Source organism: Sebastes fasciatus, chromosome 16 (genome assembly GCF_043250625.1).
Source record: "Sebastes fasciatus isolate fSebFas1 chromosome 16, fSebFas1.pri, whole genome shotgun sequence".
In the NCBI taxonomy this organism is placed as follows: domain Eukaryota; kingdom Metazoa; phylum Chordata; class Actinopteri; order Perciformes; family Sebastidae; genus Sebastes; species Sebastes fasciatus.
The window spans coordinates 26,129,539-26,144,993 of NC_133810.1; the positions used below are offsets into that span (position 1 = coordinate 26,129,539).

The 15,455-nt window shown below is 43.3% G+C and overlaps 1 protein-coding gene across 1 annotated transcript; it reads left to right on the forward strand.

The window, feature by feature from the left end:
• The first annotated feature begins 1,763 nt into the window (after nt 1-1,763).
• Nucleotides 1,764-12,827, forward strand: ripk4 (receptor-interacting serine-threonine kinase 4). The gene is made up of 8 exons (XM_074610191.1): nt 1,764-2,043; nt 4,719-5,010; nt 6,701-6,849; nt 7,147-7,196; nt 9,050-9,208; nt 9,461-9,576; nt 10,764-11,004; nt 11,100-12,827. The coding sequence occupies exons 1-8, from the start codon at nt 1,862-1,864 to the stop codon at nt 12,332-12,334; spliced, it is 2,424 nt and encodes an 807-aa protein (XP_074466292.1). The 5' UTR covers nt 1,764-1,861; the 3' UTR covers nt 12,335-12,827.
• The last annotated feature ends 2,628 nt before the right edge of the window (nt 12,828-15,455 follow it).

The window sequence follows — 15,455 nt, forward strand, 5'->3', positions numbered from 1 at the left end:
AAAAGAAGTTATTTTTATAAAACGGTCGCTATATCCTGACAGTAGTACATGAAACAGGTAACCTGAAAAAAATCATGTCCCTCTGTGTCCTCCGGTGCTCCTAACGGCATCTGCTAAATTTCACATACCGGAGGAAAACAAGCAGTAAGAGCTGATCTGAGATCTGCTGTCCATCTGCTGTCTGTGAGAGTCAGCTGTCAATCACTCGCGAACTCCGACCAAACGGTCAAACTAGGCACGCTGATCAAATATGAATCAATATTATGTTACGATAATGCTATTTCTCGCCTCAGATGTTTTCAGAATCATCTTGTAGTGCACGGTTTAGCTGTAAAATGAGAAAGTTTGTGACGTTCTGGTCACATGACTGGAACACAGCCAAAAGGAACGCTCTCTCAATGAAATGCCCTGTGATTGGTCAAAGTCTCCCGTCAAGGGCCAGATTTTATAAAGCCTGAAAACAGAGCCATGAGGAGGTGCAGAAGTCTAGTTTTCTCTCAGAACACTTGAATTACAATATGCTGAAAGGTTATTATGTAATTTTTGCCCAATGACGGCAAAAATATACTGCCTACTGCCACTTTAACAAATATAACTCAACAGTTTCGGCAACATAAATAAGGTGCTGACATCTTGACAGATTCGCCAAGCGAATGCAAATATGATCTTTTTTGTACCAACTTAATTAATTTACCATAGTAGTGTTGGAGCCATTTTTTTGTCATTGTGGTAAAAATGAATTTACATGTAAACGTAATTTATGCCTCTCTTTGTGTGTGGCATGCGGGAGAGCAAATAGGCTTTTGACCACAGTGAAAATGTTGTTTTTGAAAGACTAAACGAACTGTGAAATAGTCATTGGCAGTGAGGTAAAATGACTGTTGTCTGACTGGAGTCTGGTGGCTTTGAGGAGAGTATATATTCACCCCAAAAGGGCTTGAGATTCAGCCCCCCTCCTCAGCCCAATCATTTTTGTCCAGTCCCTAAGGGATAAGGTTTCTGGTCTAACAATCTTGGCTTTTTAGCCCAAACTTCTAAGAGGCCTAAGGTATGAGTTACACTTTCTAACAGGTAATAGGGCCTTAATTTGACACCTGATGTCTCCCATTCAGGGGCTCTATGAATCGTGTGTATGATGTATTCTGTGAACTTACATCAGCTTATAAAACAATGTAACCTGAGATAAGACTGGGTTAACCTCCTCTGCTGTACATACTTGTATTAAGATAAGTGGAAAATGAATCATTTACAGTCTCACCAGAGGACGCAGCTCCACAACCGCTCTCCTCTTTCTGACCCTGAGTCAGTGTCAGAAAGAATGTGATGATGATCCCCCCTGCTGAGAAGATGAGTCCACACATTCCCAAACCATCTGGTCAATATCACATAACCCTCCTATTGTTGAGACATATTCTGTCTTCTTAGCTCAGGGGGGTTTAGTTGGATAATTGGCTACAGTTGGACAAAGGTGTGTTTATGAAATGACACATTCCAGGTTCATGGACTCCAAAGATTACTCTCTCCTTTTCATGGCAGAAATGTGAGAAAGCTCGGGACTGTAGGGCATCTGGAAAACAACTGTCTGAGGACATTGTGGCAGCATGATGCCTTATGGCATGTCTTGTTTCCTTTAAAGCTTTCCACTGTGTTTCAAAACCAGGAAGTTGTGTCACGGCACCAGGCCCAACCCTCTTTTCACCTGAAGAAGAGGAGGGGCCACACTGAACTTGTCAAGGGGAAAAACAGGAAGAGCTCACAAACAGGCAGTTCAGTGTGTCTGTTCACTTGCCCACTAGATTGTGCCTTGGAGACGAAGGGAAAAAAAGGAGTTTACCCTGCTGGTGGGTTTCTCAACACGGATATGAATGTCCCGGATTCTCCACATGGGAATATGGGGCTGCTAAGGACCTTTGAATCCTCTGAGTTTGGCTGCTGGGAGAAAATAGGCTCAGGTGGATTTGGACAAGTATACAAAGTCCGGCACGTCCAGTGGAAAACATGGCTGGCTATCAAGTGCCCTCCCTGCCTTCATATGGATGCCAAGTGAGTTACAGCTGTTGAGCCACCTGGGTTCTCTTTAAACTGATAAACTGATATAGATCATCATGTAAAATGGTATGATGTAGTGTAAAAGAAAGCTCCTGTAGAAGCTAGTTCAGTTTATTTACTTCTGTTTTTTGTCCTTATGAGTACCAGGTGTACTAATCTGTCTGTACCAGCTCTTGTCTGTTAGGTTTTATCACTTTATGACCAGTTCATGGCCAAACGGTAGACTGACAGAGGTTTAGATTATGATTATTCTGGTGAAAAGTCATTCAGTGCCTCAAAGTCCTTGAGAGGTGAACACTGGGGAATGTGTGACTCACCTGCTGCTAGTTTGGGCACACAGTGCACCTATTAAAGGTGCCCAAGAAGCCACGTTTAGATATTTAGACACCGTTAAGCTGTCTATCATGGGACATGTTGATTCATCGATGTGGCAAATGTAAGCCAATATTGCCCAAGGCCGTAGCTGTTTACCCAAACATGAAAGGTTCACAGCTGATTTCCCTCATCAACAGTGACATTTTTATCTATGCGCCTCCAGGAGGAGCTGATTTAAATATATGTGCACTTCAATAAGGGTTGGAAGGTGGTCTTTCTCCCCCCAGGCACTGCTAGAGATTGCACAACCCTCTTGAATTCTGCATAATTATGACTCAGTTTTTGCTCTTCATGGATGTCTCAAAAAAGAAAAGTGGGTGTTTTATATATTTGAAGTGTTTGTGTGAGAGAGCGGTGTCAACATATGTGGACTTTTCCATTCTTTTATTCCATTCTACTGATGTAACACAATCATTTCCCAATTTGGGATCAATGAAGTACTTATATGTATATACGTCCAATCTTCTGGGCTGTGTGTACACACGCTGGGTTCATTTGTAGGCTTCAGACAAATTCTAAATACCACCTCACAATAAGCTTCCGTGTTTTAATCCTCTCAAAACCTGTAGTGCAACTTAAAGCATCCGCTGAACCTGAACCAAGGATGTTATCACCTCCAAACATCTGCAAAGTACATAAACAGTCATTTGCCTGCAGCCTTCATTGACCCACGCATAGCATCCAGTGACGGGGGGGGGGGCTCAAAGCCACCTTTGTCTGTGTTGTTGGCTTGCCGCTGTGTGGCACAGACAATAAAAGAAGCTGCAAAACCGGTCTTACCGGGCCTTTCTGTTCAAGCGGGGACATTGTTTGGTCCTGAGGAGCTGCTGAGGAGCACTTTGGATTAGAAGACGGATTTAGCAAACAAGTGCCTGCCCATTCTCTCATGTCATGTTTGATTATTACTGCCTGGCAGATTTGGGGGGGCTTGTGCCTCCTTCGCTTGTACTCACTATAAAGGACAATAATAGCCAAGCTCCCTCCTAATAGAACACGACTCTTTAAGTAACCTGATACACTTTGCACATAATAGACTTAGAAGTTGTCTGAGCCTCTTCTAATTCCATTTCATTAAAGCAGCAGTAGGTAGAAATGGAGCAAATATGATTAAAAAAAGTTACTTTTGTAAAACGGTCACTATATCAGGACAGTAGCGCATGAGACAAGTGATCTGAAAGAATTAATGTGCGTCTGTGTCCTCTGGTGTCCTCCGGTGCTCCTAATGGCATCTGCAAGATTTCACAGACCGGAGGAAAACAACCAATCAGAGCCGAGCTGGAGCCTTGCCGTCTCTGAGCAGCTGTCAATCACTCACAAACTCCGATCAAACGGTCAAACTAGACAGCGCTGATCAAATATCAATCAATATTTGCGAGTGATAGACAGCTGCCTCTGTTGAATGAACAGCCAATAGAAACGCTCTCTCTCTGAAATGACCTGTGATTGGCCAAAGTCTCCCGTCACGGGCTAGATTTTCTAAAGCCTGAAAACAGAGCCATGAGGAGGTGCAGAAGTCGACTTTCTCACAGAACACTTGAATTACAATATGCTTACAGGGTATTATGGATTTTTGTGCCAAAAATATTCTGCCTACTTCAGCTTTTATGGTAGAAAAACAGAATTCACTGTCCAGCTCGACTAAATCTGCCTGTGAAGCACATTCCTACAAATGCAACCATTAGTGGTTTATCTTTCTCTCATCTGTCTTCATGAGTGTTTGCATTTTCAAAGCAAACCTTTGCTGGAGATATGTGCACTGAGGTCATGAATGACCTGCACGGTTGTGTTTGAGGTATGTCAGCAGGGCCAGTGGACTGATAAAGAGAGCCGTGCAAAGGTTGAGCAACAGAGAACAAGAGCTCTGTTTAAGCCTCCCGGGCTCTTCTGATGCATTCCAGGCCGGGCCGGAATGTCCTCAAGGCTTTTTTAAAAGAGCCTCTGGACAGTCAAGAGCACAGTCCACATGCTCGGTCTGAACAAATTAATTCTAGACGTCTGCAGAGGTTAAACTTTCACATACTCTGAGGTCAATGCTGGTAAACATGGAGGATGACAATGTGCTGGAATTTGGGTTAGGACAAAAGTTATAGCTCAGTGAGCAAAGCGTGACCTCAGAATCATTAGGTTAATGGTTTATGATTTGATAAATACCTGTGACCCAATGTCTGTGGAAGGATAGGTTCAAAACAAGCTGGCCTAAATACCTTTAAAAATCGCTGAGTCACTCCAGCAGAAGAGATTCACTGCGTCACACAATAAAATGTAACGTAATGTTTATTTGTTCTCAATCACAGGGAGCGTTCAGAGCTGCTGGAGGAGGCGAAGAAGATGGAGGCAGCCAAGTTCCGATACATCCTGCCCGTGTACGGGATCTGTGACGACCCCCAGGGCCTCGTCATGGAGTACATGGAGACGGGCTCCCTCGAGACCCTGCTGGCCACTGAGCCGCTGCCCTGGGAGCTCCGCTTCCGCATCATCCACGAGACCGCGGTGGGAATGAATTTCCTGCACTGCATGAACCCGCCGCTGCTCCACCTGGACCTGAAGCCGGCCAACATCCTGCTGGATGCTCACTATCATGTCAAGGTAGAGAGTTAATCACAAAGTGGCATCCTTATTGCCTCTTAAAGGGGACATCATCATGAAAAGCTCAGTGCTTGTGCACATCCTTTTGGGTATCTAGAGTGTCTACCAACCGATCAGTTTTTTGTGGGCTGCCTAGATCAGAAAACATGTGATTCAACAAGCCATTCCGATTTGGCTCCCCTTCCTCTGTCACATGCAGCCTTTTTTAACACACATAAAGGCTTCAAAATTCACGAGTGGGATATTTACTAATGTATTTTATGTCGTAGAACAAAACGTTAAACGACCATATGACAAAAAAAAAGTGTTTTTTGAACATTAAAGAGGAACTATTATGCTTATTTTCAGATGCATACTTGTATTTTTGGTTTCTACTATAACGTGTTTACATGCTTTAATGTTCAAAAAACGCTTTATTTTTCTCATACCGGCTGTGCTGCAGCACACCCTATGTTTGTTTGTGAAAACTGGGTTTTTCGGGCCCTCCCGATAAACCCAGTCTGCTCTGATTGGTCAGCTGGCCCACTCTGTTGTGATTGGTCAACCGAACCAAACCCTTCGTTCGCCGCTCCAGCTCCGCTCTAACTAGCTTTGTTTGAGGGCGTGCCAAACTAACCGTTATGCAACTGTGTTACTTGGTGACATCACCACGTTACAGAAGAAAAGGCGGGACTTCAAGCAAGGCGTTTCAGGCAGTTCAGGAGCTTCAGGTGTTTCTGTGGGGGAGAATAACTTTGCAGACCTTTTACATGCACAAAGAACTATATAACACACTATAGGAAAGGGAAAAAAAAAAAAACATAATAGGTCCCCTTTAAAGCATGTAAACATTTTCTAGTAGAAACCCAAAATACAATTATGAACCTGTAAATGAGCATATGTCCCCTTTAAGTTCTTTTTTTTTAGCTTGCACTTAGTGAAAACCTTGAAATTAGTGACGGTGATGATCATATTGAGCTAGTACTGTGCACATGTTTGCAAATATGTCCTCAAAATCACCTCATCAGAACAGCTGTAGTTTTGTTATGCCAGCAACAATATGTGATAGAATTAATGATAGTAAAAAATCATCATCAGTCATCTCATTGCAATCATTTATTACTGGAGCTCCTGTAAGGATTTGATGTTTTTATTGCTGTAAGACAGATTTGAAATGAAGTACAATTACAGCTGTCGTCGCTTTAAAGACACAGTTTTAGTGTTTTAAAAGGAATTTCAGCCGTGAGGTGGTTCACTGTTCCCTTTCATCCATTAGAAAATGACAGCCCTGCACACGCTCTGGGCAGACGGGTGTCTCTCAGCCTCTTGCCAACCTCCAAACAGCTCAACTGTACTGAGAGCAAGGGGTGGGAACCGTCAGCTCTGGAGTTTAATGCGTCGATGTAAACAGCTCACCTGGGCCTGTCCCGACAGGATTTATTCAGCTCCTATTAAAGCTCCCTCTGTGAATGTGTGTGCCTGAAAAGAGCGTGGGTGTGAACTCGTCAGTACAAACGTGAAGGGCCTCTCCTCTCCTACAGGCTGGGACATGGCTGTGTTGCCCTCATCATACCACCGAGTGCACATAATAGGAGCTTAGCAGCCTGTCACACTCAGAGGGCAAAGTTAGTCATCAATGTCAGTGGTTCATGAGAAACAGCAACCGGGTTGCTCCATTTGAAGGTCTTATCTGATCTCCCCTCTGTCTCAGATTTCTGATTTTGGCCTGGCCCGGTGGAACGGCCTTTCACGGGCTGATGACATCAGTAGGGACGGCTTCTGCGGCACGATTGCCTACCTGCCACCTGAGAGCATCATTGAGAAGGACAAAGCGTCGGACACCAAGCATGACGTATACAGGTTGGATTATTCAGAAGTTTGCATGCAACCATTTTATATGAATGTAGGTTTTTGCTGTCTTAAACAGAGTCAACAAAGTTTCAGTTAAAAGGGGTAAACATACTTATAACCACACTCCCATTGAATTATTCTGACAATCTGACAGCACTGGTATATACAGTAAGAGTGTGGTAGAGGACGATTTAAATGATAAGCAAGTTCAGCTTGAAATAGAAAATGTGCCAATTTCTCGGCAGCATTATGTTTGATATTTTCTTTGTACTGACATCTCTCAATTTCATTTTGCCTCTATTCCAGTTTCTCCATCGTCATCTGGGGGATTATCACACAGAAGAAACCCTACCAAGGTGAGACTTGCAGTACGATTAAAGCATGAAACTAATGAAGATGTCCTTTTAAGGCTGATTGAAAGCTATGTTTCCTTAAAGCCATTCTTGCCAAGAAAATTTCCAAAAGGAGGAATGCTAGAAATGTAAATAGTGATGGTAAATGATGCTTCTTTATAATTATAAACTTCACCTGTGTCAGTCATGTCTAGAAGGTAACCCACAAACTGCGAAATCTGGCAAAAACCCGCCAGCAGAAAGACTCGCTGCCCGACGACCTATCATCACCTTAACTATTCAAGGTCAATCCCTAGCCTTAACCATCTCGTGAGAGTTTCCCAACTCGTGGTTTACCTTGTAGACACAACCATGGTCGCCATGCAAGTTAAGCATGTTAGCATGTTCGCTAATAAGCGCTAAACACAAAGTACAGGTGAGGATGATGGGAATGTCAAACACGTTCTCATCCCAACTCGGCTGCATTGTCACGCCCCCTTAGCGTCACTTTAGGTTTAGGCAACAAAACCAGTTAGTTAGGTTTAGGAAAAAAACTACACCCTTGGGCTTAAAACTGCTACGTTTGTAAAGTGAAAATGAAACTGAACGTTGTGAACACGGGACACAAACAAACAGCTAATTGTAACGTGATAGTGAAACTTAACACACGGAACACAAACAGCGGTCTCCTGGATGAAATCCTTGTTTGTTGCACCCATCCACCCTGAGTGTGTCTTCGAATGGGTTTATATTGTAGCTAATGGAAAGCCCGGTGCATCTCATACTGAAGCTAAAGTGTGCCTTGTGCGGCGGTTTCACACGCCAATGGCTGTGACAAAGGCTCAGTATTTCACGGAAATGAGAACGTGCTGGAATGTCATTAGTTTTGCAAGTATAGGTGTTTCACTCAAAATGTATTTATTCTACTTTTGCTCTATCATTATATAAATATTGATATAAATATATAATCCCAGCCCACGCATGTTAGAGTTATGAGGTGGTGTCTCATACATTCTGCTTAGTAAGTCAAACATTTGACTTGCTCTCATAAATTTGACTTACTATAAATATGTATTCATCCCTCCTTACCTTTCATCTATTTTTAACATGTTCCTGGCAGGAATGGGCTTTCATAATTTCCAATAAATACATAACCAAACTTCAGAGTACACCTTTAAAGGAAGTGTGTGGGCGTCTGTGAGTGTGTGTGAGTGTGTGTGTGTGTGTGTGTAGGTGGTGTACTGTATGTGTTTACTCTGTGAATTCCAGAGCAGGAAGTTGGACAGTGTATTTTCTCCCAGGCGTATCAGGTAGCAGTTCACTTCAAGGAATTTGGCTCAGTTTGGAGACCAGTGTGTAGATGTGGGTTTCTAGGTTGGCACTGGCACTGGCACCGCGTATGTTGATCCAGACATAATTAAAAAGTGAGAAATGGCCTGGTTACCATCCCCTTCCCTTCTTCCTCCTTCACCTGTGAAGGGTATAATGGCTACAATAGGAGGTGAAGTGCCTGTGATTGCGGCCTCTACCTGTTTGTTCTGTATCATTGACTCGGCTGATCCCACAGTCCGATAGAAAGAGGCCAGACCAGGAACTCTTAAGAACTTTCCGTGGGAAACAACAGCCCACACTCTCTTATCTAAGCACATGGGTAGATGGTGATAACGCTGCGCATAACTGACTATCTAAATAGGTACTGCCTCCTAACAGCACTTGAGAACATGTTGTCATTTACATTACGAATAAACTCAGGCTTCAGATCAGATTGATGTGCCCCCAGCCCAAAACTAAAATATTGTGTTTGATTGATGTATTTTTTGCATAAAACTTTATTTCTTAGTGATGAAACTGAACTATCTTATTGTTATTCCACCCAGGTGACAATAATATCCTCCAGGTCATGGTGAAGGTGGTGAAGGGGGTGCGTCCAGACCTGGGTGCTGTGCCACGATGTCGACCTTCAGCATGTACAGGGTTCCTGAGTCTCATGCAGCGCTGCTGGACCACAAATCCTGACGCCAGACCCAGCTTCCAGGGTAAGTTGTGCCTCGATACTCACCACGAACAAATGTCAACCTTCTTCTGTCATGATAACAAGTAAATTAACATGAAACACAAGGGATCCTGTTCCTTTAAACACTGAGGATAAGACACACTTAGAATCTAAGTACAACGGCCTGTTAAATTTAGTTTTTTTGTCTCCTACTTTAAGCTTTCCTTCCATTTTTGTATTCCCTAACCCATCTCTGTTATTACTGAAACATGACCTAGAGCTGTTGTCCTTCCAGAAATCACATCGGAAGCTGAGGAGCTCTGCTCTAAACCTCAAGAGGAGCCCAAGACGCCAACCTTATCAACGTCAGAGCCAGAGCCCACGTCCCCTAACGCACTCACTAGTGACCAGGTACGACATGACAACACCATATATCGGATGAAAGAGCCCCCAATACATCAGATCGGCACCGGTAGTTCGCAAAAAGCCAAGGCTGTGCCACCTTTAGGGGATAGAAAGCCGAAGATCCCATAGACTTCAATGCAATCTGACCTGTGGTGGATTGAGATTTTGACAAGATTGTATGCATTCATCTCTCGTTATATAAATGTTTGTTTTATACACATGTCTAATAATTATTTTGCGATATTGCCTGAACCTGATTCGCGATAATTAACTTAATAAACTAAAGTTGATCGCCTCCATTTCCCTTCAGTCGTCCCCCGTCCAACACAGTGGCCGGATATTGCTTATCCAGACATCTATACATATTGGATTGAATCCCGTTAGGCTGAGTGTTGTCTGTAAATAAACCAACTGTTTGATCTATATGCTGAGATTTAGTTGGAGATGACAGTGTGATGCTGCTATAACGTTAATGTATGACTGTATTACTGCAGCAGCCACACAGGTGTTTGTTTTCCTCCAAAAGGGGGCGTGGTCATGAGAGCCTACTCTAGGTCACGTATTGCCGGTCTGATGTATGATGTTGGCTTCTCTGGAAGACATGTGCGTGTGATCTGTCAACTTTTTGAACATAGTGGATCATGTGAGTCTCCATTTCAAATGGGAGTAAACAACAACAGCAATTATCCACTTTTTATGTTGTTGCTTGACCTGACTCTCATTCTTCTTTAAAGCATTTAAACAGTTTCATTAGTCACATGAACTTTTCCATTAATGAGTAACTACACACGCAGACACCTGGAAGGCTTCTCTCTAAATTGCTCCAGACATGATTATGACGTTTTAAGTCATATGTCGTAAAGTAAATGTTTGATCATGAACAACACTTACATCATGCAGGAGGAATGTTGACTGATGGGATTGTTTAGTCTGTACACTTTGTCATTTACGTGACTAGGAACAAACATCCTGCGTGTGACAGGTGACAGCTGTTAGTGAAAGATGTCTGTCTGTAGGGACACAAGATAAGCTGTTTTGAACCGTAGGTGTTCAAGTGATTTTGAAAATGAAACGATGTCAACATTCGATAGCCATTGTACTGGAAGTGGCGACATACCTGAGTATAAATGTAATGATGCAGTGTCAAAGATAAGCTCGTTCAAATATGCTTATCTGGCTTTTACGCCTCACAGGTTAAAGACAACAAGCTGGTGCGTCCAAAGTCGGCCATGTTGCCGGAAAAAGATTACAGCCTGTCAGAGCTGTTGAGCCAGGTGGATTCTGGGATCTCGAGGAGCTTTGATCGAGTGAAGGAGGATAGCTGCCACAGCAAAGAGAACACCTGCAAGAGGCTGTCTGGCATCTCCTCAGCTGATTCAGCCTTCTCCTCCCAGGACTCCATCACGCTGTCTTTTGAGAAAGAAAACACATGTGGTAAGGGCTGAAATATTATTTATGTAAAAATACTATATGATCATGATTACCTGAATTTTTGCCTCAAACCTATACTTTTCCTCCTTACCTCTCAGATTCTGCTGAGGTCCAGAGGAGGAAGTTGTGTGAGGCCATCAGGACCAAAGACACCGCCAAGCTGATGAAGATCCTCCAGCCTCAGGATGTGGATCTCCTCCTTGATGGAGGAGGCAGTCTGCTCCACCACGCCATCACCTTGGCCAATGAAGAGGCTGTCAAGTTCCTCCTCCTGAACAATGCCAATCCCAACCTAGCCAATGACCGTGGTTCCACACCCCTGCACCTGGCCACAGAGAGGCACCTGAAGCCCCTGGCAGAGCTTCTGCTCGGTCGCCGCTGCACCAACGTCAATGCCAAGGATGAGGACCAGTACACGGCTTTGCACTGGGCCGCCCAGAACGGGGACGAGGCCATCACGCGCCTGCTGCTGGACCGCGGGGCGGCCATCAACGAGACCGACGGCCAGGGACGCACGTCAGCTCATGTCGCGTGCCAGCACGGCCAGGAGAACGTAATCCGGGTGCTGCTGAGCCGCGGCGCTGATGTTCGTATCAAGGGTAAGGACAACTGGACGGCGCTCCACTTCGCTGCCTGGCAAGGGCATCTGGGTATCGTCAAGCTGCTGATCAAGCAGGCCGGTGCCGATGTGGACGGGCAGACGACAGATGGCCGCACGCCGCTGCATCTGGCTTCCCAGAGGGGTCAGTACCGAGTGGCACGGATCCTGATTGAACTAGATGCGGATGTTCGCATGACGTCTGCTGGGTCAAATACACCACTACACGTGGCGGCAGAGACGGGTCACACCAGCACCTCTCGCCTCTTGATCAAACACCAGGCAGATATTCACGGCCAGAACGCCCACGGACTCACTCCTCTCCACCTAGCCTCCCAGCGAGGCCACCTGGCCACAGTCAAGATGTTGTTAGAAGAGGGGGCGGACCCGTACAGGTCCAACCAGGCCCTACGCACCCCTTGCCACCTGGCAGCAGAGAACGGACACTGTGAAGTCCTGAAAGAGCTGCTCCTTCACTGTCCAGATGGTGGCGCTCTGTCAGACGACCAGGGGCTCAGCCCATTACACCTGGCGGTGCAGGGTGGATACTCAAACATCATCACTATGCTGCTGCCGCAGGACTTAGTTACTGAGAGCTCAGTGCAACCGGTCGCTGAACAGCCTGCACCACCAGAGACCAAGCAGCTCCAGAGGAAAGTCGTCATTCTCAAACTGACGGAGCACAAAGACTGCCCTCAAAACATCAGCTCACAGTGTGCCTCGGCACCCTGCTAACAAGAGCAAAAACACTGCCAAACCTGTACAGAACTGTTGTTTTTTATACTCCACTGGTGCCTCAGAGTTGGTGGGAGCGAGGTCGTACCAAACTTCAGAGAGTTTTTTGGAGCCCTTTCAGCACTGTAGGTATTTCCTAATGGTCAAACAAGCTTTAATGTAAATATGTACACTGTGAATAGAACATATAAATACTGTCGTGTTAGAATTTTTGTTTACTTTTTTACTTAAAAAGCACATTTTTATACTTAACAAGCACCAGCATCAGAATTATGTTTAGGAAACCTGTGACCTTTGGGGACGTTTCACTGTACCGCACTGCAGCTGGTATGCCTGTCAGTTATATTTAAAAGAGTAGACTTTGCTCACAAGCCTTATTAGGGGAATGCTGTAGATCATCAGAGCCATAGATGAAAAAAACGTTGACCTTCAGTGTTCTGAACCTGTTACATATCAGTGCTGCATCATCCATTAAAACCATTTAAACCTTTTATTTTGTTTGACCTTGTGCTTTTTTTCCACATTTATAACCTAAAAATGTATCTGCAAATGTTCTATCTTCAAAGCACACGTCAGTCTGTGTCAGTTTAATAACTTTATAGCCATGATAATGAGCAAAAAAGTGTGTTAACTCATCATTCATAGCTAGATAGGTCCTCTGTTGATCCCTTATCCCGGAAATTAGCAATTAGCAATTAGCAAGCATTGAATAATCATGATCAAAACATACAGTCAAAGTTAATATGAAAAGCTGGTAAAATAAACAAAGCATCATATGAAACTAGAAAACCTAAGGACTCCATTGGTACCAACCATGTTAATGGCGATTACATATTTTAATCAACTGACAGCCCTTGTCAATATACATTGATTGTTGTGGGTATAAAGGAATTCTGTCAACTTTATTTTTTCGCAATTGCATTTATAGTAACAATTTGGATGATAAAGGCTTCAAGAGTCTGGAAGTTTTCGATTTAGGTACCTTCAAAGTGCTTGAATTGTACTCTTCAAAAGCTGTACGAACCCTGTATTAAAGGCCCAAAATATGCATGTGTAATAATACATAAACACAGATGTCGTAAGATAAAACCACATACACTGTGCACACATTTTAAGGCTAACAAAAAAGTGTAATTTACAAAATACTGTATGCAGAAAAGAGCTCTATAATGAAACATGGGCAAAAGCTTATTCATTGCACTATTAACACTTTGTTTTCTTGAGGCATATTGTATAATTTCTCAAAATGTATGATGTGCAGTTGAAAAACATGGTTTTGCAATGTATAATTTCATCATTACTAAAAGCATACCAATTTTAAATTTTGTTTTTTATCAATCCAATTTGGTCACTGAAAATGGTAACAAACCTGTTGATAGAATCGAGGCATTGAAAAATTTAACACTGAGAATGCTTTCACACAAAATAACGTGCATGCTCTATTTTCTTATTATTGTAATTATTTAAAGGCATACTATACTGGTTCTCCAAAACAAGTATTTTTTGAAAACTTTTTCTTCTCAACACCTCGTGTCTCTGCTGGCTTCTTGAAGAAAGTGTCTTGTTTCAGTCTGTCAGTCTTGCCACGGCTCCACCTGCGTGTGCACTGGCTTTATCAGCCTAGATGTCAGGCAGAGCTGGCGTGTCTGCATCTGCAGCCTCACCTGTAGTATTATTATTATTATGTCTCTGCACCAGACCCCACAGAGCACGCTCAGGTTGGCACAGACCATGGGAACTGCCCCCGAGGGGGATCTCAGGCTGTAAGATGATGGATGAGTGGGAAGGGGTGCTGATGCTCTATACCTGCCTTTCCAGCCTGTTGGCTAATTCCTTAGACCACTTCAGCTTTTCATCACTCACTAAAACCAACATGCCCTCCCTGACGCCTCGAGGGCTCGGCTTTTTGTAATCTGAGAAACAAGAAACTGCTGGCTGGTGCTTGTAATTGTCTTGTTTTTATAGCTCGTGTATGCGGAGAGCCAGAAAAATAACCAGTGAAATGTGTATAATCTGAGGCCTCTGTTTTGTTTACACAGCACTCTATCCTGCCTGTTGCTTGGTGATCTGTCTCAGATCCAGCTATGGGGAAGACAATGGTTGGGCTGTTGTCTAATCTCAGCTTCTATCTCCTGTCACGACTGCTGTTATCTTTAATAGACTGGTAGGTTAGGTTTGTGTCATATCGTAATTTACAGTATTGTGTGTGGTTTTTTTTGTATATCATTCTGGGCTACAGTTCTCTCTTCTATTGACTGCAATAAACCAGGCACAATGTCATTTAAAGCACACGTTTTCAATCACCATGAAATGTACAGTTTCATTCTAATAGATCATTGGTAACTTTGATATAACAAAGAAATAAACTGACAGTACAAAAAGAAAAGTTTATTCCATGTTCTGCAGTTTTATAGTTTCAAAGTATGTTGAAATTTAAATCTATTTTTTGCCTGTAATTTATCACACAAACAATTTGGGATAAAAGAATATGAAGAAGAAACAACAACAAAAATAATAAAACAACAGGAAACTACAGTAGCCTAATGCAATTTAGCAGAAAGACCATCTCTACAGACCAAAAAGGTGTATATAGGCTGAAGCTACAGATATTATCATTATTAGATATTTTAGCACAATTTTGGGTCTAAGTGTATCTTTAGAGTTTACATACATGAGTCATTTCCTTTTCTTACTGTTCACAGTTGTTACTCTTCAGTTCAGAGCTCAGCCTGTTCATCACACCCTGGTGAATGATGAATGATGTCACTCCCTACCATCACATTAGTCATAAGACCTTGGATGAAGGAGACTAGCCTGGGGCCCAATCTCCATTAGCTGAGGAGCAGCCCAACAAGTGCTTTCTCCAACCTCAGAAAGAAAGCTCTGGGCTGTCTGTTTTTTTATTTTTTATTTTTAATTTTTTATTTATTTATTTTTATTTTTTTTAACTGACAGGGTGTGGCGTAACCTGCTGTCCAAAATGTTTGTCAGGTCCGCTACTTCAAACTCTATTCCTCAGGCCTGGGTGCAGTCTGCTGTCCACGCTTTAGTGGCCACAATAGTAAGGATCATTTGTGGTGATTTAAAAGGTGAATAGGAGTTTAAAGGTGCTCCATATGAT